This window comes from Ictalurus punctatus, chromosome 23, assembly GCF_001660625.3.
Source record: "Ictalurus punctatus breed USDA103 chromosome 23, Coco_2.0, whole genome shotgun sequence".
NCBI classification, from domain to species: Eukaryota; Metazoa; Chordata; class Actinopteri; order Siluriformes; family Ictaluridae; genus Ictalurus; species Ictalurus punctatus.
The window spans coordinates 2,586,316-2,612,498 of record NC_030438.2 but is presented as its reverse complement, the minus strand read 5'-3'; the positions used below and the strand labels follow the sequence as shown (position 1 = coordinate 2,612,498).

Below are 26,183 nucleotides of genomic sequence, written 5' to 3'. Positions count from 1 at the left end.
TAATGAGGAAGGGAACAAAAGGAAACAAAGGCACTTGGATTTGTTCATAAGTATAAAAGTACAAAACAAACGCCGCTGTTAAGAGGTGGAAAAACTCTGATTTGTTGCTGGAAATAGAGAAACGTCCCCACAGCACAGTGTACGTAATCACATCTCAGTCTAATTACACTGGCTGCTAGCTCTCGTTGTATTACAGGAGGAGTCAGCCTAATTAAATGAGCGCTTGTCCCCACGTTAAACGGAAGCATGTTGCCTAAATGGAAAATTCGCTCCGTAAGCAGGGGGAAAATACAGGGAGAGTAGACAATTAGGAATTTTCCTTGTCTGTAATCATTATTAATGCCAAACACCAACATTTGTAATTCACTTAAAAGACATCATCCGTCATCATCTGTTACGGAGATGCAGAAACAATGGCGTGTAACGTCTTAATTTCATCTCTACATTTGCTATGTGAAGCCTCCGACTAGACGTGATTTAAAAGAACAGATTGTTCAAATATGAAACGTAAACAACGTTCCCATTGTCACAAATCATTTAGCGTGGTGCAAGCTACCTCCTAAATCATAATACACTTGTCACAAAGTGCTTTGTCGAGTTGATAATATCTAAAGCAGACTTGCTTGTGTGGTTTCTGTATAACAGTGTTATCTATACAATAGTAGTGAGAAAAAAAAAATGTTTTCTAGTTAGAAGCATGAGGTCACTAAAGTTTGAGGACAGAATTGTATATTAGAAATGGATGGGATGATAATGTTGCTCCACTTGTTAAATACAGACTTATGGTACCCTCCAAAATTATTGACACCCTTCATGAAAACAAGCAAAAATGAATATGGAAAAAGAATAAGACTCAGTAAATAATATCTTAGAGTCTAGTAGGTCAGTACGGAGAATTCGTTGGTATTGTTTGCTGCCATGCACCGAATTGAAAGTGTCCTGAATGGGCTGACTTATTCTGAGCGGGAGATTTATAGCACTTCTGTGCATTGTGCAGTGTTGGCCTGCAGAATTATGCCAGGGCGAGCTATGCAACTGAGCAGGTTATTTAACCGGAAAGAAAATGGAAATTTCAACTGTAGTGATGACAGACAGGGACATTTAAAGAGTGGCCTGCTGCCTCAAACGGTTCTGCCTGGTTCAGACGGAAACTGGTTACAATCCTGTGCCTCGCAGACCTGTGCACCTAAGACCCGTTCAGGACTAGCAGTAGTTAGCACTGTGTGATTTTACCAGACTTCACCGAGGCAACTTTTCATCTGTATCCACCACCATCTACTGCTATGTCTCTTGCTTAGCCAACTGCCTGTAGGATTTCTAGATCAGTTTTATTTGCAGTTATGAGTATTATTTCATAAAGGCTCATTAAGGGGAAACCGTGCCTTCTGTCAGGGTAACAATCCACAGTCGTCGCCATAGCATCATGGCTTTTTATGGTCGTCTCAGCTCCTTTATGTATATAGATTTAAATGCAACGCATCAAGACGAGTAGCTTTATTGTCATTTCAACCATATACAGCTGGTACAGTACATAGTGAACCGAAACAATGTTCCTCCAGAACCGTGGGCTACATAAAACAACACACTATCTACATTAGATGACACAGAGCTAAATAAGACCTACTCATTTTGTACATAAAGTGCATGTGCAAATGTCTGCAAACAGCACAAAACAAGACAGTACAGAATACTAAAACAGGACAGTGGGCACAGAAAGTGACAGTGTAGCGCGGACCAGCACTCAGACCTCTCAGACTTTTAGACTTCTCAGAAAGAAGAGGTGCTCCTGGGCTTTCTTGGTTATGGAGCGGGTGTTGAGGGACCAGGTGAGGTTCTCCGCCAGGTAAACACTAAGGAATTTGGTGCTCTTGACGATCTCCACGGAGGAGCCATCGATGTTCAGCAAAGAGTGAACGCATGGCTGCATGCGCCGTGTGTCACTGCTGTCCAAGTGGCTGTGGATTTTCTGGGCACGCTTTGCCTCTCTGATGGCCTGTGACAGTTTGGCCCTTGCTATTCTTAGGACCGCCTTGTCACCGGCAGACTCTCGGGTCCTCGGCAGCACACGCACCTCCGCAGTCTTCCAGGGCTTCTGGTTGGAGCGAGTAATGATGGTCTTCAATACACTTGCTCAGCTGTCAGCCCGTACAACTTGTTTTACTAGTTTGAAAGCATTCTGCAAAAAGTTTTGTATAAACCTTTTTAGACACAATTCAACATTACAATAGTGTATCTACACACTTGTTTTTGTTTTCCAGACTGAGTATGAGTACATTTTTTGGGACTCATCAGTGCCAATACCAGTAGTGATATAAAAATGCGTAATGTACTGTACTTAGTATTAACCAGTCAAGGATGTCATGGGACATTACTGCATATTTAGCTCTGTTTATGTTTCCCCTGTTTAAACTGAGTTTATAATGTTAGCTGGTTGGTTTTAAATGCAGTGCATTTATCTCGCTACATCAATTACCTCGGATCAAGTAGGATTGCAGTGGACAGTGGGTTTTTATGCACTTTTTGTTGTAGACCATCCACCTCTGAGATGCCTTTTTGCTCACCACAAAGAATTATGTAAAGAGTTATTTGAGTTACTGTAAGCTTCCTGCCAGCTCAAACCAGTTTGTCCACTCTCCTCTCTCTCATCAACGAGGCATGTCCACCTACAGAACTGCTGCTCATTCGATGTTTTTTGTTTTCTGCTCTATTCTATATAACCTCTAGAGACTTCTGTGTGAAATTCCCAGAAGGTCAGCAGTTTCTGAAATACTCAAACCAGCCTGTCTGTCACCTACAACCATGCCACAGTTAAAGTCACTGATATCACATTTTTTCCCCATTCTGATGTTTGATGGGAACATTGACTGAAGCTCTTGATCTGTACCTGCGTGATGTTATGCATCGCACTGCTGCCAATCGATTGGTTGTTCGGATAATCACATGCATGAGCAGGGGTGCAGGTGTTCCTATTAAAGTGGTCAGCGAGTGAATATCTAGCGTTGCTAGCCGACTCATATCGTTGGGTTTTTAATGTGCCGAGATGAAACAGGATGACAGTTCCAACTTTGCACAGACTTAACTAGACCTCAGACAGTGTGAATGCTTGGGGAATCGTTGGCTTTCATCTCCCTCTGCTCTTTTAGAAAGAATAGAGAGGTGCTGCTGATTTGTTTGCCTTATTAATTATAGTAGAGGTGAAGGGGTAGTCTGAGCAGTTTGAGAACCAAATCGGTTTTGCTTGTTCAGGATCTGGTTGAATAATACACACACTGTAAAAGCCAATTAGCCAAGTTTACTCGAGCGGTTTCGGGAACATGATTGCCTTGACATGACTCGGATCGGTCTGAATCATGCACGCTCCGTTTATAAAGTAATTCAATTTTACACTGTCGAGTCACAAGTTCCTGTTTAGGCTTCACTTATAAAATGTGGCTCTCGGAAAATAATCACGTATTTTAGGCACTATGGACATGCCATGCTACCTTTCTCTTTTTCTTCTCTCTTTGTCTGCTTCTTCACTGTCGGTCTCTTTTTACCTCCCTCTCTATCATCTTTAATGCTCTCACTAATTTTGTGCCGCATACCCAGTCTTTCTTTATCCCGTCCCCTCGGTTGAATTCCCTTCATCTCTTCTCCTCCATCGTCTGTCTCTATCATTCTGAATCTCTATCTTCTGCTCTCAGTTTCAATTTCAGCATCTGTCAGGTTCATATATGGAAATATAGAGAGCAGCTCTAAGTGGGCATGTCTTGATGTCCACTCATCAGAATGTATGCATGCCTTTGAGTCCATATATACAGTAGGCTTGAAGACACACCCACCTGTCCCATGCAAAAGTGAACCCACCTAGGTGTGATGTGGCCATATCTTCTGATTCTAGTAAATATTCTTACTGCTACGTTCTGGACTAACTGGAGCTTGTTTATGCATCTACTGGAACATCCAGACAGTAAGGCATTACAGTAATCCAACCTAGAGGTAACAAAAGCATGAACTAGTTCTTCTGCATCATGCAGTGACGTTATATTTCTTATCTTAACAATATTTCTGAGATGAATGAAGTCTGTCCTGGTAATGTTATCTACATGAGCTTCAAATGAAATACACGTCTGCCTTTGCGGAAACATACAACTGTGTGTCATCAGCATAACAGTGGAAGCTAATACCGTGTTTATGAATCATTTTACCCAGAGGTAGCATCTATAAATATAAGAAAGCAGTCAGTCTAAAACAGAACCTTGCGGAACAACAAACGTTACCTTAGTATGTGTAAAGAAGTCACCATCTATGAACTGATAGCAATCGGTCAAATAAGACCTGAGCCAGGAGAGGGCCGTTCCCTCGACTCCAACAAGATTTTCTAGTCTATCAAAGAGAATAGTATGATCAGTGGTGTCGAAAGCCGCACTAAGGTCAAGCAACACAAGCAAGGAGACACGACCCCGATCTGAGGTCAGTAGTAGGTCGTTTACCACTTGAACTAGTGCTGTTTCTATGCTATGATGAGAACTGAATACAGGCTGATACATTTCATGAATGTTATTCCTATGTTGGTATGAGCAAAACTCACGCTGGGCTACAACAATTTCTAGGATCTTGGTGATAAAGGGGAGATTTGATAATGTTCAGTAGTTGGACAGCTGACAAGAGTCGAGGTCAGGTTTTTCAATTAGGGGGTTTGATAACTGCTGGTTTAAAAGATTTAGGTGCATAGCCAGTGCTAAGGGAAGAATTGATCTTTTTTTTTTTTAGAAGAAGTTCAATTGCTTCTGGTATTATCTGTTTGAAGAAACATGTGGTTAAAGGATCTAGTACAAGTTGGTGATTTTCATGAGGAAATTCTCAAGGTCTCTTGAGTAAAACATTCTAATTGCTGATCTGATATAGTTATACCGTTATCTACAGTGTCAGTCACCAAACTGTCTGGCTTTAAATTTATAGTCTGAATTTTTTTACCTGATATATTCAATTTTGCCATAATTATTATTATTATTTTATTTTTTTGAAAGAACGCTACTACATATTGATGGTTTAAATGCTTCTGTGGTGGTCTTATTCCTAGTTAATTTTGCTACAGTATTAAATAAGTATCTAGGATTATTTTTTATTATCTTCTATTAGGATGGAGTGATACATTGATCTAACAGCACTAAGAGATTTTCTATAGAACAGGAGGCCTTCCTTCCATTCTGTTTGAAATGCTAGCAATTTTGTTTGGTAAAACAAACTTGTTTGGAAGCCAGTCTCGCTAATGTTTTTGTTTTGTTTTTTTTAGAGTATGGAGGCGCACCTCTATTGCTGTAATCTTCTCCATCAGAGAGCTAAATAATATCCACTTATCACAAATAAACCTACTACTAATGACAGAGGAAGAATGACTAAACATCCTGCACTCAAGACGCTGAACTAGCTGAATCTTTGCCATATTGAGTGTTTAACAAACATTAGTCAAAGATTTGTTGATATTATTTTGGACAGATCTGATGTGGATGGCGTCTGCTTGCTGTCCTTAGATAAAAATATTTAAAAAAAAACAAAAGCATTCTTTGAGAAAATGAAAATGCAGCAGAAGGGGACAAATCCACCTACCACATTCAAGGACATACCCATTTGTCCCACTCAAAGACATGCTCATGGGCATACACATCTGTCAAACTCAAAGGCGCATCCACGTCAAGGACATGGCTACCAACCATAGTGAAGTATATGCCCACCTGTCCCACTCAAAAGTATGCTCACCTATGTCACTTTGTCAGTCCCACTTAAAGGCATGCCCATTTCCCACAATCCAGGACACACCCACTTGTCCCACTCAAAGGCACAGCACCCTACCACATTCAAGGACATTCCTACCTGCCCCAATCAAAGACACACTTAAGGACATGGCCACCTTTCCCACTATGAGGAATATCCAACCACCACACTCAGACATGGCCACCTACCACACTCAAGGACACATGCACTTGTCCCACTCAAGGACACACCCACTTGTCCCACTCACAGGCACAGCCACCTGCCATTCTCAAGAAAACTTACATCTTACCCACTTGAATGCACAGCCATCTTCTATATGCAAGCATATGCTCACTTGTATACTCCAATAAACACCCACCTACCACACTCAGAGACACACACCCCTGTTCTCCTAAAAGACATCCTGTGTTCTGTGTTCTCCAGATTCTCATTTTGCATGATTGACAAGACCATTATAATCACAGCAATGTATTATTCACTGAGTAAAGCTTTCACTTGAGACGTGTATTTGAATAATTTATTACAGACATTAAATGTAGCTTAGTGAAAGAGAATTTTCCTTAATTTCTCTCTCTCTCTCTCTCTCTCTCTCTCTCTCTCTCTCTCTCTCTCTCTCTCTCTCTCCCCCCCATGTTCAGTGGATGGAAGCTGGTCATGTTGGTCTTCTTGGTCCAGATGTTCAGCCACATGTGGTGGGGGTCATTACATCCGCACTCGTTCGTGCAGTAACCCACCGCCTGCTTACGGAGGAGACATCTGCCTTGGCTTACACACTGAGGAGGCCCTGTGTAACACACAGGCCTGTCCAGGTATACAAACACACACACACACACACACACACTATTTCACCTACACACATAATCCTACGCTCTAATTTAAATGTGCATACTCAAAGCTACTATTTACAGACACATTTACTGTGTATATGCCTAAACGCTCACGTAATGCCCACATGCAGATGCACACTTACTAACTCACATATGTACATGTGCACACACACACAGAAAGTCCACTGTTGCTACTATATGTATTTATTTATTTAATTAAAAACTAAAGCAAAATGTGATATTATTCAGGATTGTCTTGACTAAAACCGAGACAAACTTTTTTTTTAATGTGTGTAGGCCACAATAGGTAAGACTATTTGCTTGAATAGGCCAAGTAAGGAATAACAAATGATAGTCTGTGTTGTATATTATTATTATTATTATTATTATTATTATTATTATTATATGTTTTTATATTTCCAAAGTGTTATTCCACTTATACCACAGGAATCTGCCAAAAATTCTTTAAAAAAAAAAAAAAAAACTTATTAAAGGATAGCACATTTTAATCATTCATGTTATGGAACATCTGTGAGAGAAGTTAGTTCCTGTTATCACTTACAGTGCCGTTAAAAAGTATTTCTTCTGTTTTTGTGTATATCTCATACTGAATAGTTTTAGATCCATCCATCCATGCATCTTCTATACCACTTATCCTTCCTTCAGGGTCACGGGGAAACCTGGAGCCCATCCCAGGGAGCATGGGGCACAGGGCGGGGTTCACCCTGGACAGGGTGCCAGTCCATTACAGGGCTAGTTTTAGATCTTCAAACGAAATACAAAATAAAAACAAAGGCAACCTGAGTAAACACACAATACAGTTTTTGGTTTTTTTATATATGTGTATATATATATATAATTGCCCCCTTAAACATAAAATCTGGTTGTGCCACCTTTAGCAGCAATAACTGCAACCAGATGCTTCCAATAACTGGAGCTCAGTCTTTCACAGCACTGTGGTGGAATTTTGGCCCACTCTTCTCTGCAGAATTGCTTTAGTTCAGCCACACTGGAAGGTTTTTGAGCATAAACTGCCCGTTTAAGGTCCTACCAAAGCATCTCATTTGTTCCAAGTCAGCTTTCACTAGGCCACTAAAAACATTCATTTTAGTTTCCTTGAGCCATTCAGAGGCGGATTTACTCCTGTGCTTTGGATCATTGTCTTGCTGCATAATCCACTTGCTCTTGAGTTTCAACTTACAGACTGCAGACTGGACATTCTCCTTTAGGATTTTCTGGTAGGGAGCAGAATTCATGTTTCTCTCAATCATTGCAAGTTGCCCAGGCCCTAAAGCAGCAAAGCATCCCCACACCATCGCACCTCCACCACCATGTTTGACCGTAGGTTCTTTTTGTGGAATTCTGTTTGGTTCATGCCAGATGTAATGAGACCCCTGACTTCCAAACATTTCCACTTTTGACTCATCATTACACAGAACATTCTCCCAAAAATCTGAGGATCATCAATGTGTGTTTGGGAAAAATTCAGAGGAGTCTTAATGTTCTTCTGGGTTAGCAGTGGTTTTTGCCTCACCGTACTTCCATGGACGCCATTTTTGCCCAGTGTCTTTCTGATAGTTGAGCTATGAACAATGACCTTTATTGATGCAAGACAGGCCTGTAGTTCCTTCAATGTTGTCCTTGACTTCATGGATGAGTCGTCACTGTGCTCTTGGTGGAATTCTGGAAGGTCGGCCACTTCTGGGAGTTTTTTCTATTTGGAGATAATGGTGCTCATTGTGATTCTTTGGAGTCCCATTGAAATGGCTTTGTAACCCTTCACAAACTACTGCATTTCAAATCACCTTCTTCCTCATCTTTTCTGGAATTTCTTTCAACTTTGGTATAGTGTGTTACTGGATAAGACATTTTAACCAACTCCATGCTGTTGAAAAAGTTCTATTTAAGTGTTGATGTGATTGAACAGGGTTTGCAGTAATCAGGCCTGGTTGCGTCTAGTCCAGCTGAACCCCATTAGGAATGCAGTTTCATAGATTTGGGGAATTAGTAACTATGCGGGCAAATACATTTTCACACAGTCCCAGTTGGTATTGGTTAACTTTTTTACTTAAATAAATAACATTTTGCGTTTAAAAACTGTGTTTTTTTTTTTTTTTGTATTTACTCAGGTTACCTTTGTTTTATCTTAGATTTTGTTTTGATTTATGAAATAATTTAGTGTGAGATGCATCAGCAAATCAGCAAATACTTTTTCACAGCACTGAAAGTTACAGCAGCTATAAATGGTCTTTACTTCCTCAGCCTCTCTCTTTTTTTTTTTTCTTCTTTTTTTTTTTTTTTTTTTACTGAAACACCAAAAATTACAAAATAAATCTTTTGGCAAGTCAGTTACTGTATATGTACTTTGTTCACATGAGAGGTCATTTTAAAACAATTCATTAGAGACAGATTTATTTCAGCTTTCTGAAATTACTTTTAGAAGCTTCTTATTCTTCTTATTCTTATTGGTCAAATGTGAAGTGCACCTGTGACTGTATTTACAGCCAGTGCCTTTTTACCATCTGATACAATGGGAAAATCTTGGCGTAGACCTCAGAAAAATTAAAGTGCAGTTACACCTTAGGAGCAATTTCCAAATAACCGAAGGTACCACAAACATCTGTACAAACAATCGCATGCAAATCTAAAAAATCTTGGGACCACACCGACTGTATCATTCAGGAAGGAGGCACAAATGAAGTCACAGGCATGAACGAAACAGGGTTATTATAGTTTTTAAAAATATTATAGTTTTTATTTTTATTTCGTTTCATTCAAAGTGAATAGTTCCCAAATTGGGCTCTGTCTTGCCATACCTATAAATTTCACCATTAGCACGCTGCTACTAAATCGCTGCTGTGCCAAGGAGTTCTAATACATTACTCTGCCAACTACTGGTCATTTATGATTTGGCAATATTGATGGATCGACTCCGTTTAACCTCTGTTCTTAAGTCAGACCACCCGACATTTAAAATACGATAATAAAAGTTTTATTCTTTGAAATTCTATTTAGTTTTCGTTCGCATTGCACGTTGACATTATAGTTGCAGTTTAGTTTTCGTTTAGGGAAGAAATCGGAGGCATCAGGTACCAAAGTATGAGTTTGTACATCCATCATTAAGAGAGTCATACAGTATATTGCCCTTTCCTGAAAGGCTGTCACACAAGGAAGAGGCCTGGGGTGAGGCTTTTAATCTGAAGAACACAATCCAAACTGTGAAACATGAGGGTGGCAGAATCATGTTGTGGGGGTGTTTTGCTGGAAAAGGGACTGGTGCACTTCAGAGAATAGATGGCATCATGAGGAAGGAGAATTATCTAGAAATACTGAAGCAAAACCTCAAGGCCAGAAAGTTAAAACCTGGTTGCAACCGGGTCTTCCAGCAGAACATTGATCCTAAGAATATCTTCAAAGTTATGACAAAACGACTGAAAGACAACAAAGTGAAAATATTGGAGTGGCCTTCACAAAGCCCTGACCTGAATCTCACAGAAAAAAACCTGACTGAGTTACACCAGTTGTGTCAGGAGGAATGAGGAAAAATTCTGGCAAAGGAGTGTCTTGTGAAAAGCAATGCAGTTCAAGCAATTAAAACGCAATGCCACCAAATACCAACAAAGTGTATGTATTGCTGCCAGGGCATGAATAAGCATACCTGACATGCATGGTCTTCCATCCTTTCCAGGTGTTCCTGCCTTAATTACATTTGAATCAGATGGTAAATAGAGTATAAATCCCAGTGTCAGAGATAAACGATGCATGATAAATCCATTCCTCCAAGCTGTTAGAGATCACACCAAATTTCTGACATGTTAGAAAATTTCATTAGACATCGTGTAATGTGAGCAGTGTCTCGATTAGACATACACATCAGAAGTCCAGCTAGCAATGTCAGTTTGAGTCTATCTGTTACTATGCTACCGTCAGCATTGTGTGGTTGCTTGGTAACCACTTGCTGTAGGCTGCGTGCAGTGACTAACCACCTTGTAATACGACTGCGTTGTAAAGTAATGAAGGCTGCAATAACTGAGCAGTGAGCAGCAATAATGGAGCAGGTCCTTTTCTTTTGAAGTTTCAACTCACAAAACTGTGCAGACTGAGCTCTGACAGCTTGTTAACATTTTCAAAAGTGAGGTGAACTGACGCATCACTGGCATTTAACTTCAGACATTTGTACAGCGTGCTCAATTGAGCATGAGATATCATTGGGTTTGCCACCTTCAGTGCTGAAAAAATAAGGGACATCCCAATCCAAGTCCACCCCACAAATAGATTATTATTATTATTATTATTATTGCTGCGTTTAAACCGACTGAAACTAATAATGTTTTTAAATTAAATTATATGTATGAAGGTTAATATATAGGATAAACTGATGGGGTTGTCTATTTAGATGTTTTACATTCTTCATTGTCATATTTATAGAGGAAAACAGATACAAGAAGTATATGTTATAATCTTAACTTTTAGTCTAAAATCTAAAAAAAAATATATACCACACTCATGGAGGCATTTCCATACAAGAATCGCATGCCTGTACATGCTCTGTCACTCATATAGTGTAGAAGGTTAACCTGACCGAAAAAGGAGGAAAATCAATATCTCAATATGAAAGCAAATGATAGACTTGAGCATGAATACACCCAGTACCACAGGAAAAGAGAGATGAAAAAAAAAGCAGCTAAATGGTGAGATATGTCCTCGTATATACAGTGGCTGAGATGGGTGCGTCTCTGGTATTCAAATGTCAGTTTGTCCATTAGCCAAGGCCTGAGTGAAACTCTGGCATGACCTTTTTGTGGCTCCACCTGTCACACCATTCATTACGATCACACAGTGAGCGAGGGAAGTGAATACTAATGACATGTGGACAACGGGAGAGCTGACAGCAAGCTTTCATTATGCACAAGTACATTCAAGAAATGATCTCTGTGAAGCTTAGATTCATAAAGGCTTGTCTATGCTTAGAGTTCTTTGTGATTGCTTTGTAAGCATTTTTATCAACTCTAATAGAGTTTCCTTCTTAAGCTTGATAATTAATTACTTGAGATAAACATGTAGCATGAAACGTATCCTATTAGCGCTGAATTTATTTGTTCCTAATTCCATCTCCGATCTAGTATAACACTAGGGAAGAAAGTAGCAAAAAATGAATCGATTAAAATGAATTTTATTTTTTAAAAAATAATAATAAAATGTGTGTGCAGTAAAAATCGAGCTAATGAAATGCTAGAGGATTAAAAAGACAATTGATGAACAGCCATTTGATTCGATAAATTCAAGGATGATTCAATTAAAAGATTTGTTCAAATGTGGGCCGTGTTCAACGTTTACCAGCATGTTATTTCTTTCATTACCATTCACATGCGAGGTGGCCACACATAAGGGTCGAAGTAATAAATATTCCATTATAAAAGAAAATAAAAGCAATTAAAAAGCATGAGATTTAAAACTGGCATTACATTAAAATTGCAATGGTAATCATTCATTCATTCATTCATTCATTCATTCATTCTTATTATTATTATCCTTATTATTATTATTATTATTATTATTATTATTATTATTATTATTATTATTTAAGCAAGCATTTCGATCTGCCTTATTCATAGTGTAGGATGGGTATTTTTTCTCATTTTTGCACATCATTCATTATTTAGTACATAAAAAAAAATGTTACTTCCATCTTGCTTTAGTTGCTTCTGACTTATTGGGCAGTTTTCATCATGGGTAGTTCTCAGTCAGCAATGATAACCACACAGACATAATTGGCCTAGTATATAGTGGATGGCATAGTCACTTTCCCAGAATCTGCAGAATGTTAATACTTTTTTTTAAATAAGAGGGATCATAAAAATTGCATTTTGTATTTTATTTAGTACTGCCCTGAATATAACATAATATATAACATAAAATAGCTTTGCATGTAGTCAGGTTTTTATTTTATTAAAAGAGTCCTAAATAAACAACCATTCGGAAATCTGTTTGTACCAGAAATGAAAAATGACAGTCATTTGTTTCACATTACTAGCTAGATTAGGAAATTCATGAAATATATAAACGTGTCTGTGATTGTGCCCTGCGATGGACTGGCACCCTGTCCAGGGTGTACCCCGCCTTGTGCCCGATGCTCCCTGGGATAGTCTGCAATCAAATCCTGATACACACAATAAGAGGAACGTTTACTTACAGTCCCCTTGAAAGTATTTTAATGGTAAAGGCCTTTTTTTTTTTCTTTAGTTTGCCATTTTGGTTTGAGATCAATAAATAAATAAGTAAGTTACAGTCAACTGTAATTTATGGAAATGTTAGGAATCGACCTGGAATTGGACGTGTGTCTATATCGTCTCAACGCACTATGACGAGGATGGTTTGAGTGGCCAAAACATCTCCAAGGATCACAGCTGGAGAATTGCAGAAATTAGTTGCATACTGAAGATCAGAAAGTCTCCAAAACTACAGTCCAAAGTCACCTACATCACCACCAACATTAAAGGTGGTGTCTCTTTAATGTTTTGGGCTGTTTTTCTGTCAGAGGACCTGGACATTTTGTTAGGATACATGGCATCATGGACTCTATGAAATATCAACAGATATTAAATGAAAGCCTGACTGCCTCTGCCAGAAAGCTTCAAATGGGCCGTGGTTGGATCTTCCAGCAGGATAATGAGCCAAAACTTCATCAAAATCAACACAAGAACGGTTTACTGACCACAAAATCAAGATCCTGCCATGACCATCCCAGTCCCCTGACCTGAACCCCATAGAAACCCTGTGGGGTGAACTGAAGAGGAGAGTCCACCAGCGTGGACCTCGAAATGAGAAGGATCTGGAGAGATTCTGTCTGGAGGAACGCTCTCAGATCCCTCGCCATGTGTTCTCCAACCTCATCAGGCATTAAAACTCAGAGCTGTCATCTTAGCAAAGGGAGGTAGCGCAAAGTATTGACTAAAAGCGTGCCAATAATTGTTGCACACATACAGTATATTTAACAAAAGATTTTTTTCATATATAAACCTGTGTTTTGTTTGCAATTGTTTGATTCATGAGAGCGGAGAATTTTTGTGAATATTTTTAACAAAAGATCAAAAGGTTAAACAATAAAGACAATTTTTCACAGACTACTTTGCTAATATTTAGTAAGGGTGCCAATATTGGTGGATTGCACTGTACATCTAGATGTGTTAAACCACTTTGATGCAGACCTCCCAATGTTTAGGTGAGCAAAAGTATTGGAACAGTTAGTCTTAAAGTAAATAACACTTAATATCAAGCCAGTGGCAATTCTTCCATTCTTCTTTTTGTGATTCTTTTCCGTACTTGTAATGAAGCTTCTTTCAGTTGTTCTTTGTTTTGAGGGGGTTTCTCCCTTCAGTCTCCTCTTCAGAAGGTGAAATGCATGTTCAATCGGGTTAATGTCTGGTGACCGACTTGGCCAAGTGAAAACCTTCCACTTTTTTTCCCCTGATGTCTTTTGTTGTGTGGGCAGTGTGTTTTGGATCATTGTCTTGATGCATGATGAAGTTCCTTTGGGGTTTCAGTCAATGTTTCAGTCATCAACTTCTGTTGTTTTCCTTGGCTGAACTCCAATGTTTGGTTGTTAGTACACCTGTGGTTTCTTTATTTTTCAGGACATTACAAATTGTTGTATGGCTCAACTCAATGCTTATGAGAAAGTGTGCCAGTCCCCGCCGTCATGAAACGGGAGCACAGCGTAACACACTTCCTGAACTCTCTCTCACTCATGCTTTTCTCCTTTTTTCTTTTTTTTTTTTTTGTTAAAGATAGAGAGGAAGAGTCTTTTTGTGAGTGTTACACAAAACGACTGACATGCAGTCTCGCTGAAGATGATAAGGCTGACGGCGCGATTCACAGGTGCCGTTTATATATCATGCGACGCACTTAATCGCCACGTCACCTGATCACAGCAGGCCTATAAATAGGCATGATGTTACACAAGCTTCAGATACCGGTCACACGCGAGGGCACGTCCGACAGCGCCGAGCTCACGCAACATGGAGTTCCCTTAGAAAGGGCACGCCTGTCAGTCACGTGTTCCAATATTTTTGATCACTTGAAAAATGTGTGGGATCGGAAGTTTTGGATCTCTTTGTTAAGCACTCTTCATATATTATTAAAGTATTCAGAATTGCACCACCTGACAGGATTTCCCATGCCACCAAAGGATAATAAAAAAAAAAGATTGCAATTATATTATCCATATCTAAGCTGCATGAATATTTCAAATAAGAGAATCACGAGATAAAAAGTTAGCATACAAGAAAGAATCTGCTGAATCTGATACTCAGAGTCTGAGAATCACTATTTGTTCAACTGCAACCTCTTTCATGTATTGAACAGTGAAAGTGCTGAATTGATTTGTGTTTATTTTCTAATTCAGTCCATATAAGTCTTAATCATTAGCTGATTAGTTAAATTAGAGGTGTTAAATGAGGTTGAATACTAAACTCTGCACTGCTCAATCCCCCAGGACTAACACGAGGTATGATTTATTAGCCAGTTGCAGCTGTTTGTTCCAAAAGTTTAGAGGATTCAGCTTATAAAATGCTATTTTTCAAAAAACTTTTTTTTCTTACCAAAGTTAGCATGTACATATGGATATAATACTCCGCTACAGAATTTATGTCAAAGCAGTTAGGTTAATGTGGGAGTTAATGTAGGTGGAGGTGATTGTGGAGTCAGTCTGTAGTCTCAAGCTCTGGATGAGAAAGCAAAGAAATATCCTTTTGAGTGACCACTTGAATGTAATATCCATTTTACTAAAAGTGTTGATGCTTTATCAAACTTGTTGCTAAACATAGAGCTGAGCGAAGTGAGCATTTCAGCGCCCGACTATTGGACTCCTTCACAGTGGACTCTGGAGTTTTCACACAACATTACTGTATAAAACTATTAAAGTTAAAAATAAATTTAATGCTGTTTTTCCACAGAGAGTTGGTCTGATTGGTCTGAATGGTCCCACTGTGACTCATCCGGTTCTCAAATTCGGCTTCGTCACTGTGATGTTCTATTTCCTACTGGGAATCAGTGTTCTGGGAACAGCAGTGAAGTCCGTGCCTGCCTGTCCGACTCCAACTTTATCCCAGGTGGACACACACACACACACACACACACACACACACACACACAAATAGAGAGACTTATAGTAACACTATGGGACCAGACTCAACAGAGTAAGGACATATGCATAGAGTGAAATTAATTTAATTTATATAGCATCTTTTTTAAAAAAAAACAAGATCACTTTGTACAGCAATATAAAGGACAAACTCAAGAAAGACAAAAGACCAATGACTAGGACTCTTGAAACTAGGAAACTTGAAAAGCAAGGAACTGAGGAACTACATGACTTGGAAACTGGGAAATAAATGCTAAGCAATGTTAACAGAAACCTGGAAAACTAGTAAAATTGAGACGTAGGATACTTGAAAACTGGGTAATTATGTTGCTAAGGAATTTAACACAGAGTGGAACTAGGAAACTGGTATTGTAAAAAAAAAATGTAAAAAAATTATGAATCCATGGAAGGGAAGTAAAACATTGGAATCGGGAAATCAGGACTCTGTGCACCTAGGAAACTGGGAATCAAGAAATCAGAAGGTTCAGCTTTCAAATCATTCTCAACTGTGCGGTGCAATGAAGCAGAATTCAGTGTGAAAAATCTGGCATGTTTCAAAATCCAATTCAGTTTTCAAAATTCAGGCATGCTTGTGCAATCACATCCTTTACAGAACAGGACAACCTGTCACAGTGGAGGCCCTTTATGGTACAGTACTCCTCAAAGTGTACAGGCAGTCGCTTACACAAAGCGTTTGAGAACACTCAGTGGACACACGGCTGGTCTGTGTACATTCACACCTGCAAAAGCAAATAGATTACCTTTGGCAGGAAGGTTGGGGTCAGCCATAGCATGACATGTTTAGACTCTGGTCCCCAAGGAGGCCACTGCGTCCTGACCAGCATTGCATCCGATTTTGGAGACCTACCTGGCTGCGCTGATGGTCAGCAAAAAAAAATGTCGTAAGCAAAATCTTATATCTTCATATAATACTGGATCATATGGCAAGTTACACAAACAGCTTAGCACCGAGTCTAGGTAACACCATGGGACCACTGATTTGCATGAAGGTCAGACATGTAGAAATATGCATTGCTCAGATCTATGGTTACAAACCACAAATTGGTATGGATAGCATATGGAATGGCTTTTGTTTTAAAAATACATTTAGGTCTCTCCAGAATGGGGCAGATTCTGCCTCTTTTTTGGAAGTGGAAAATATCTTGCAATACCCTATGAACAGTGTGCTCAGTAGCCACTAATATGATAATATCAAGTTTCAGTGCTTCAGACAAGAGGGGGAAAACATCCCACTGTCCACAGTATATTTTCAAAAGTGACACTGGAAACCCCTGCGCTTTTAGCGAATCATGCTCAAAGGCTTGGAGACAGTCTGCTCTGACATGAAACCATCTTTGTGTTCTTTATCTAAGCACTGTATCCTGCGTAACTCCCCGATGCAGTTTTTGAAACCCTACTCCACAGGAATAATGTGACAACATAGAAGGGCCCCTAGTTGCACCTAGCTAAGATAATGTCTCAGACAGAAGGAGGTTATCATTTAGTGCCTGGGTCGGTACGCCAAAGACATGTCCAGGTACCAATGGCAGATGGCACACAGTGTTTGTCCCAGGCTGCAGCAAGAGCATTTGATCCGCATTGGATGTGTTAACAGCCCCAGTGATTTCCTGTCGCGAGATGGTGATCTTGCTACTGGTGCTCAACAAGGAAAAAAAGCAAATGACAAAACTTCCACTAGTTTTGTTTTTTTAAGTAAACCACACTGCTAGTCTGGAATGATCAAAAATAGAACTGAAGATCATTGACCGTTGGGAATTAAAAAGAAAAAATCCCAACATAAACTCAGATTACAGAATAATAAGACACAAATAAAACTACTGATATACACTAATAATCAAGCAAAAAGGGTGAGCCGGAGCTACGGAAAACAGAAACACATACACACGCTTCCTGTATCGACTTCAGAGCACACAGACTCCAAGTTGTCTTCATATCGACAGGCAGTAATGCATGTCCCACCAAATAATCAATCTCAGTGGCGCTGGACTAATTAGTGACTCGTCCCATTCCTTGCGTAAGTGGGCTGATCGAACACAGGCATTACAGTAATGTGTTTTGGGATCCATTTGCATTTATAAACAAGCAGGAAATCTGAGATACTTCATACATGACTGTTTGTAGACTCATCAGAACTTGTCAAATTGACAAACATTGGTAATATTTCAGTAGTTTATAAAAGATACTGTATTTGCCCATTTAAAACAAATAGTTTTATTCTAATTTTTAAATAAAGTGGGGCATGGTAGCGCAGCCAGTAGCACGGCTGCTTTACAGATTCAAGGTCCTGAGTTTTACACGTTCTTCTCACGTCTTTGTGGGTTTCCTCTGCATTCTCTAGGTTGTTCCCACTGTCCAAAATGCATGTCAGTAGGAGGATTTACAAATCTAATAGGTGTGAATGCCCTGCGGTTGGCGGGTGTCCTATCCGGGGTGTATATCTGGCTTACACCTGGCTTAAGTATTCCTGGGATAAGCTCCACAGAAACCCTAATCAGGATAAAAATGTGGACCGAAGATGAGTGAATGAATTAAGCAATTAACGAACTAACAATTTAACAATTGATTCCATGTCAAAAAACACATGTAAGAGCTTTGCCAAGTGTAGCTGGAAACAACATTTCTTTAAAACGAGAGAATGCATGAAACATTATGAGTAGGAATGTGAGAACTGGGAAACAACAAATATATATATATATATATATATATATATATTAAACTGAAAAACTAGGACAAGTGATGCCACAATAAATATAGCTTCATTACATTTTTAGTTTTTTTTCCTGAAACAGAGTCTCATGTTTATATTGACTGTACATATGACCACAGATACATTCCTATTGAGAGATATTAAAATCATGCAACCGAAAATAGATATTAAATAAATAGATAGATAACAAAGACGGCGTACAATTATACTTGCTAATTTATTTATGGAATGAACAGAGGCACGATCTGGGTGTGAGTCGGGTTTATTTAAGAATCCATGAAGGTTCTATTTTAAAATATTGAGAAATGGATTGAGAATTCAGAATTAACATTTAATTGAAGATGCGTTTGATTAAATTGTTATGAAAATTCGGTCTCGAGGCGGAAACTTGGGAACTCGACGCTTTACAAACTATAATCCGTGGTTGTATTTCCATCTGTGTCAGCATCTGTTTCTATTTTTCTCTCCCTCCACACAGCCCAAAAGACATAATTGTAAATATTTGACAAACATAAGAATATAAGTAATAAGAATATTATAACCAATAAGTACAATCTGGATAGACTCAGCATGTTACATTGAAAACCATGTTTGCAAACTGCTACATATATACATTATATCTGCTGCACTTATTGAGTGTGCGGAAATTTCCTAAATGCTGTAAATCAATCATTCAATAGATGCTTTAGGAAAGTCTCTCAAACACTTAGCGGGTAGGGTTCCCATCACTTTACCGGGAGCGTGTCAGAAGGGAAAAATCAAACACGGAAGAATGCAAAAAATGTTGATTAAATAGTGGACAGCTACAGGCAGTCCTATCCTCGAGGCCTCGTCTTATCGTCACATCGGACATATGTTTATCAAGTTTGTAATTTCGTGAAATTTCTGATTTATCACATGACCTTGTTTGACACAGACATCCGTGCTGTTATGAACAGAAACCTGCCGAAACCTCATTGTCCAGTGTCGATACAAAGCTGTGCCGTTTTGTTTTAATGCGGCATGCAGATATTGTATTACAGATATAACCATGAGTAATTAATCCTGTCCCGAATGTGCTTCACGTAATTTTAGACCTACTTGGCTTCTTCGAGTTGTTCAGTGAACAGCTGGAAACAAATCATGTCTTGAAGGACACAAGGGGGTAAATGGGCAAACCTCTTGAATTGCCAATTGCACCTGACATTTTTATTTAGTATACTCATTTGAAGCTGTTATTTAAGAGCAGCGGATGAGATGATTTGCTGTGAGGAATTTAGGGATCGGTGCTGTTGATTTGGCTCACACTAGAGTTTGAATGACATTTCTACACCTTTCCTAACAAATTGAACTGAGGAGGCAAACACAGCAGGGTTCAAAATAACCAAACCAAAATGATGCTGTCGTGAAGACACCAAGCATATAGACTAAGCCCTAACCGAACAACTACACAAAATGAAGGAGTACGACACTAATACAAATTTAGCGCAGCACTGTTAATATGTGTGAGCATGCAAATATGCAGATGAGTCATATCAATCTAAGTATTCTGTGATGAGATGGGTTTGGCAGCCTTCCATTACAATTCATTACAGAAGGCTTTCGAACACTCCATTACAAAACTTCATTTCATTTAATTATGACTGGCACTAGTCATCACAAGCACATCGGTTGCCACCTTTATTATTAGCTATTTGTCTCTCTCTTATCAGTCTAACACTTGTGTTTTGTTCCTTTTTCTCCTCAGAGATCTCTGTAGCACACTCGAGTCACACCGAGAGACGCTGTGGAGGTAATGATTTATGCAGTGTGTTACACACTTCCATTATACACCAGACGGACAAGTCAGAATGATTTTATGTTGTCACAGCCTTCTGCATGTGAAATGTCGAGGCTCAGAGTGCAACACAGAAGACAACACACACCTACACAAAGTGCAAATAGTGTAGTGTAAGACAAGAACATACTCATTACTGTGGAAAGATGAACAGATTGACTATAGTAGGGATTGCGACGTAAATAATACATAACGGATGTAGAAAATGAATATGGTGCAAAGATGCATGAAAATAATGTTTTCTATTCTGTAATTCTTAACAGACTGAATTATTTATTCCAAAGAATTCAGCAACAGGTTTTATGGCACTTCAAAAATATGCAGTGCATAGAGACATCAAATGCCATGAATAAAATAACAGATCATTTTCAGACTGTGCATAAACCTATTTCAGATGAGAGAGAGCTTCTGAATTTATTGACTCAGTAACAAGGTCATAGGTAACAAAAATCTAAAACCATATATATTTTCATAAACTAAAATAGTAATTGTATTAATTCATTATTAATTAAAAAATGTATATATCACATGAGATATTCGAGGAGAAAAAAAAAAACACCTAAAGAAAAAAAAAAAGGACCTAACATAATATAAAAGTAGATATCATTATCGTTTTGTTTTTCACACAGCACTGGTCAAACTGGTGCTCTAGTGTAGAAAATTGCTTCTGGCAAGAAGAGAGTTATGTTTCAAGAATGTTACCCAACATGCAATTTATATTCACTGTTTCCCCTCTAAAGGTCTGACACCAAAACTCACCCCACGATTTTTAATCTGTCTGCAGAATTTAAAAAAAAAAACAAAAAAAAAAAAAGCTAAAAATGAAAGTAAAATAAAAGTCTAATAAATAAATAAATACCTCTAAAAACACCTACTAACAAACTAAACTAATATTTAAATGAAAACTGACAGAATTATTTATAACAAAGGGAGTTTTTTTTTCTTCCTTGCCACAGTCACCTCTGGCTTGCTCAATAGGGCTCTAAATGTACATCCAGATTGCTGTAAATCTGCTTTTTGATAATGTATACTGTTAAAAATGCTATAGAAATAACATTGACTGAAAATTAATTAGAACATGAAAAATCCCAGTGTATACATTTTTCACTTTTCAGTGAATTTCACTCCTTATCTTTTAGTACACTCTTATCAGCCCCAAGACAGATCATAGATACTGATAAATAGAAAAAAAGAAAGTACACCCTCCATCAATTCTATGTTTTTTATTTATCACCACCTATAAAACAACTGCATGATCCTCCCCGACTTCTATAAACACACAACAAATAAAAAACAATTTAAAAAACACACAACAAATTTTGATATGTAGTCATTTTTCCCCAAAAAGTAAAGCAACATTCAAAATAAGTGCACCCTTCCTAGTTCCACAATCATTAAGAGAGTAATTAGAGCCAGGTGCTACTAAAGAAATGCACAAGATTAATTAATCCATCAAGTAGCGATGAAGTCATCAATCTGGGAAGGGTTATAAGGCCATCTCCAAACAATTTAAAATTCACCATTCCACAGTGAGAAGGGATGTTCAGAGATATCCGAGAGCTACATCAGGCCTGTGTAAGCACATTAAATGTTTATATTCGTGACAGCGATCAGAAATAGACCAAACAAGTATGGCTTTTATGGAAGGATGTCTAGGAAAAGCCCCTTCTCTCCAAAAAGAATATGGAGCATAACATAGGTTATAATATTGCATCTGAACAAACCACAATATCCTTTGGACTGATGAGACCAAGGTGTAGATGCTTGGTCATCATGCACAGTGCCATGTTTGATGAAAACCAAACACAGAGTATTGCCACAGACACCTCATACCAACTATTAAGCATGGTGGTGGAGGGGTAATTTGGTCTTGTTTTGCAGCCACAGGACCTGGAGTCATTGAGACAATGATGAAATCCACTTTGTACCAGAATGTTCTTGAGACAAACGTGAGGTCGTCTGTCCATCATCTTAAGCTGGGCTGAAATTGGGTTATGCAATAGGACAATGATCCCAAGCACACCAGGAAACTGACATCTGAATGGTTAAAGAAGAAAAGAAAAAAAACACACAGTGTTGAAATGGCCAAAAAAAAAACAGACCTCAAACCTATTGAAATGCTGTGGCGGTATCTTAAGAGAGCTATGCATAAATGAATGCCCTCAAACATTAATGAATGGAAGCAATGCTGTATAATATTTATTTTAAAATAACCAATATGTCTTTTGTTAATCTCAGTGATGATCAATATAAATAATGCTGATGGAAACTAAGCAGCAAGCACCCTTCTCCTGTTTGGGGATCCTCCTGACTGCAGGTGTATGCGCATAGATCTAGTTGAAATAGAGGGACGTCACTAAAATCACCTTTCTGTCACCTTTTCGTCACTTCTATTTGTGTGCTAGAGAAACTGCAGGGTTTTATGTTACGAAATCTTTTTTGGATTGGATTATTGGACAGGGTTAATTCTGGATCAATTTAATTCACCATCTGTTCTGTTTCTTTGCACAGACTTCAACATATTCCACATGATCGCTGTGGGATTGAGCAGCTCCATTCTAGGCTGTTTGGTCACTCTACTGATCTACACCTACTGTCAAAGATATCAGCAGCAATCCCATGATGCAACAGTGATCCATCCCATTTCTGCTGCACCTCTTAACACCAGCATCACCAACCACATCAACAAACTGGATAAATATGATACAGTGGAAGCCATTAAGGTCAGTATGGCTCTCTGCTGCTCAGAGATAATGTAATACATCATGGTCCAAATGTCTGAGTCTCGTACCAAGAACCGTTTTGGTTCCATTAAATATCCTGAATATCCAGGTCATATATCATTTACTTAATTTTTCCAAATTGATGTTACGCCTTGTCTCAGAATCAAAATTACATGCTTTTAGCATCTTCCATCTTTATATCAGTTACTCAGGTCGAAGATTTCACAGACTACTCATAATAATCTATAGCTGTTATGTGCAGAAATATGAGACAGGATGCAAGTGCGGTTGCTCAGCATGTGTTTTATTAGGGTGAAGACAGTCCTCGTCGTAGTACGTGAAACAATAAACTGGGATGATCAATCATCAAAAACAGACTTACACAGAAACAGGGAAATGGCTGAGAGCTTGATGATGCAAAAATGCATGATAAGTCTAATTAACTAATTAAGGGCTAAACATGGGAAAGCTGCACACATTAGGACAACAAACCAATGACATGACAGAGATGGAGTCAGTGGAGCAGAAACAAAACAATAGCACAAGGCAAAACAAACAGAAGCACATTCACATGCAAGGGACAAATGCAGCAGTCTGAAAGGGGCAATCTGTGACGACCAACGAGTGAAATGACAATGACCATAGCACCCCAATGCAGTTTTGTTTTTTAACTATTATTAAAACTCGCAAGTTTGTCATATAGAGATTCTCTGAAAACAGCATAGCACTCCTGGGACTTCAGAAACACCCTGAGAACCATGTTCTTTACAGGTAATAAAATCCTGGATATTATTTCCTGATGACATCGCCTGAGCCGACTGAAAAGACATTAAAAATAAGTGTTGTCAAACCGAAATGGAGTAGCTGATTATTCTTCTTTTCACACAGTAAAAGCGGGAAAGACTAAATCGTTCTAATAAATCAATAGAATATGTAAAAACAGCTGAATAAATGATTTAAACTATATGAAAGTAGTTTAAAATGTTCAGAAATGGCTTGAGGCTCAGAAGGTATCTTAAAAAAAGGCACATCTTTTTAGAATCAGATTTTAACACATGGTTTCGTTGAAATAGCGCAACAGAAGGTTGTGGTTATGCGTATTCTTGTCTGCTCTGTTGCTGCACTGAATATGGGTTTCATTCGCAAACATTAAAACGAATGCAATTTTTGGGTATGATTAAGAAGAAATGCCTCCGATCGATAAGAACACACCGTTTGGGACTCGGTGGATCAAAAAACCTGTTTGTGCAACATTATTTGATTAAATATTATATTCTTGATAAAAGGTTATCCTAACACCAGTCCTGTGTAGTGAACTCAGACATTTTGACCACACTGTAGATTTATACTGTTGGATGCAGTGTGTTCTTTGTGTGTCTCACTCTGTTGTTTCTGTCTAAAATTCATCACTCATACACTGCTTTCTCATAAGTGATGATCTTACCCTGACTGGTGCATTCAATGCTTGAAGATGATTATCTGATGTAAAAACAGAAGGCCATTTTGCTTAGAGGTTGCTCAAACTAATGTTGCACATTTGATATTAGAGTTTTTCACGGAGCATCAATCAAATTGATAGGAAATGTTTCTGTATTTTGCAAACACAATCAGTACAACAATTACGATGTGATTAGGATTCAGTCTCGGCAAATTAAAAGCGCTCCCTCTTATTGCAAGTTCTGACTATTGTGAAATTGCTTACAGTGTTTCATAACTATGGCTAATTATATTGTACTGCAGACTCCAGCATCCCGATAGCCACTTACAATATTAAGCAGTATTACAGTTGGTCATTATGAGTGAGTTTGACAGGCTATAAGGATAGAAAAATGGGTAGAATGTATTAAGTTGCCATATAATGAGTTTTCATTAATGGAATGCTAAAACATCCACGGCTAAAAACTTTTTTTTATGGTATTCAATAATGCGTTGCATGACTGAAAAAAATGTATTTATATGTAAAAAATGATTGTTTAAATAGTTTCTGTACAAAGCCTTATATGAATTAAAATCTGTGAACATCCATTTGCTTTATTTATTTTTAAACTGACACCATATACACATGTAAATACTTTATGTAGTGTTTTATATATATATATATATATATATATATATATATATATATATATATATATATATATATATATATATATATATATATGTTTGTGTGTGTGTGTGTGTGTGTGTGTGTTTAACACTCAATGTTAATTGTTTTCATACATCAGGACAGTCCTATGCATTATTGCCCTTACAGTACTTATGTTACATTTAGTCCATATTAACACTTTCAAAGACATATTAGAAAAGAATCCTGTTGGAGAAAATATAACTGGACTAAAGTGTATAAGTGTTCTTTCTATAATGAATCAATAAATTATTAGCAGTATATCTAGGTGATCAATGAAATGTCTTCAGATTGTGAAAAGCTTGTGTTAAAGCTACATTGCTAATCTTTAATTATCTTTGGGAGTTTTTTTTTTGCTGCCAGCGGCCAATCAGAGCAAGCCTTGAGGCAGAACCGACTGACTGCTTAATTGCAGGAACCAATGAAAATAGGAGGCAGGGCTTATTCCATTTTTAAATAAATAAATAAATAGACTTTTGATCTAGCATTCGTCTTACAAATGAATGGAAGCTAAAAGTTGAATAATAAGTATATAATATATAGTATAATAATACGCATATCGAAGGCTACAAGACGGTGATGTACCAGATTTTGGAATCAGGAAACGTTCCCTTGTAAATGGAAATGAACAATGCTAATCACAGTAAAGAAAAACTGAAACCAAATACCACCAGATGCCACACTGGATTTATCTAATTAAAGCAAAACACATCAGGGAGAAATGACACTTTTGGTCAGACCATGAATTTTTATTTTTATTTTTGGCTGTAATAATATAAAATGTTACAAATCATGAAATATCTTTATTTTTGTGTTTGTCCATTGCATAACAACTGAAAACATCTGAAAGTTAGCAGCTTTGAAGAAGGCTTAAGCTCTGCCCAGTTCAAAATCATGCCATATCATATATCCCTAAAAGCTTGTTTCCTGCTGTCTCAGTTTATGTGTCATTATGCTATACACTCTGCATAAACTTTAATACGAACACCTGTACACCTGCTCTTTTATGCAGTTATCCAAACAGCCAATCATGTAGCAGCAATCATGTGGCAGCAGCCCAATGCATAA

The 26,183-nt window shown here is 38.1% G+C and overlaps 1 protein-coding gene across 1 annotated transcript in view; it reads left to right on the top strand.

The window, feature by feature from the left end:
- sema5a (sema domain, seven thrombospondin repeats (type 1 and type 1-like), transmembrane domain (TM) and short cytoplasmic domain, (semaphorin) 5A) overlaps positions 1 to 26,183 on the top strand; it is a 231,168-nt gene that overhangs the window by 200,946 nt on the left and 4,039 nt on the right. The window contains exons 19-22 of the mRNA XM_053674919.1: positions 6,393 to 6,563; positions 15,536 to 15,691; positions 20,178 to 20,222; positions 22,779 to 22,990. Coding sequence (XP_053530894.1) covers positions 6,393 to 6,563; positions 15,536 to 15,691; positions 20,178 to 20,222; positions 22,779 to 22,990 — 584 coding nt within the window. The remainder of the gene's footprint in view (positions 1 to 6,392; positions 6,564 to 15,535; positions 15,692 to 20,177; positions 20,223 to 22,778; positions 22,991 to 26,183) is intronic.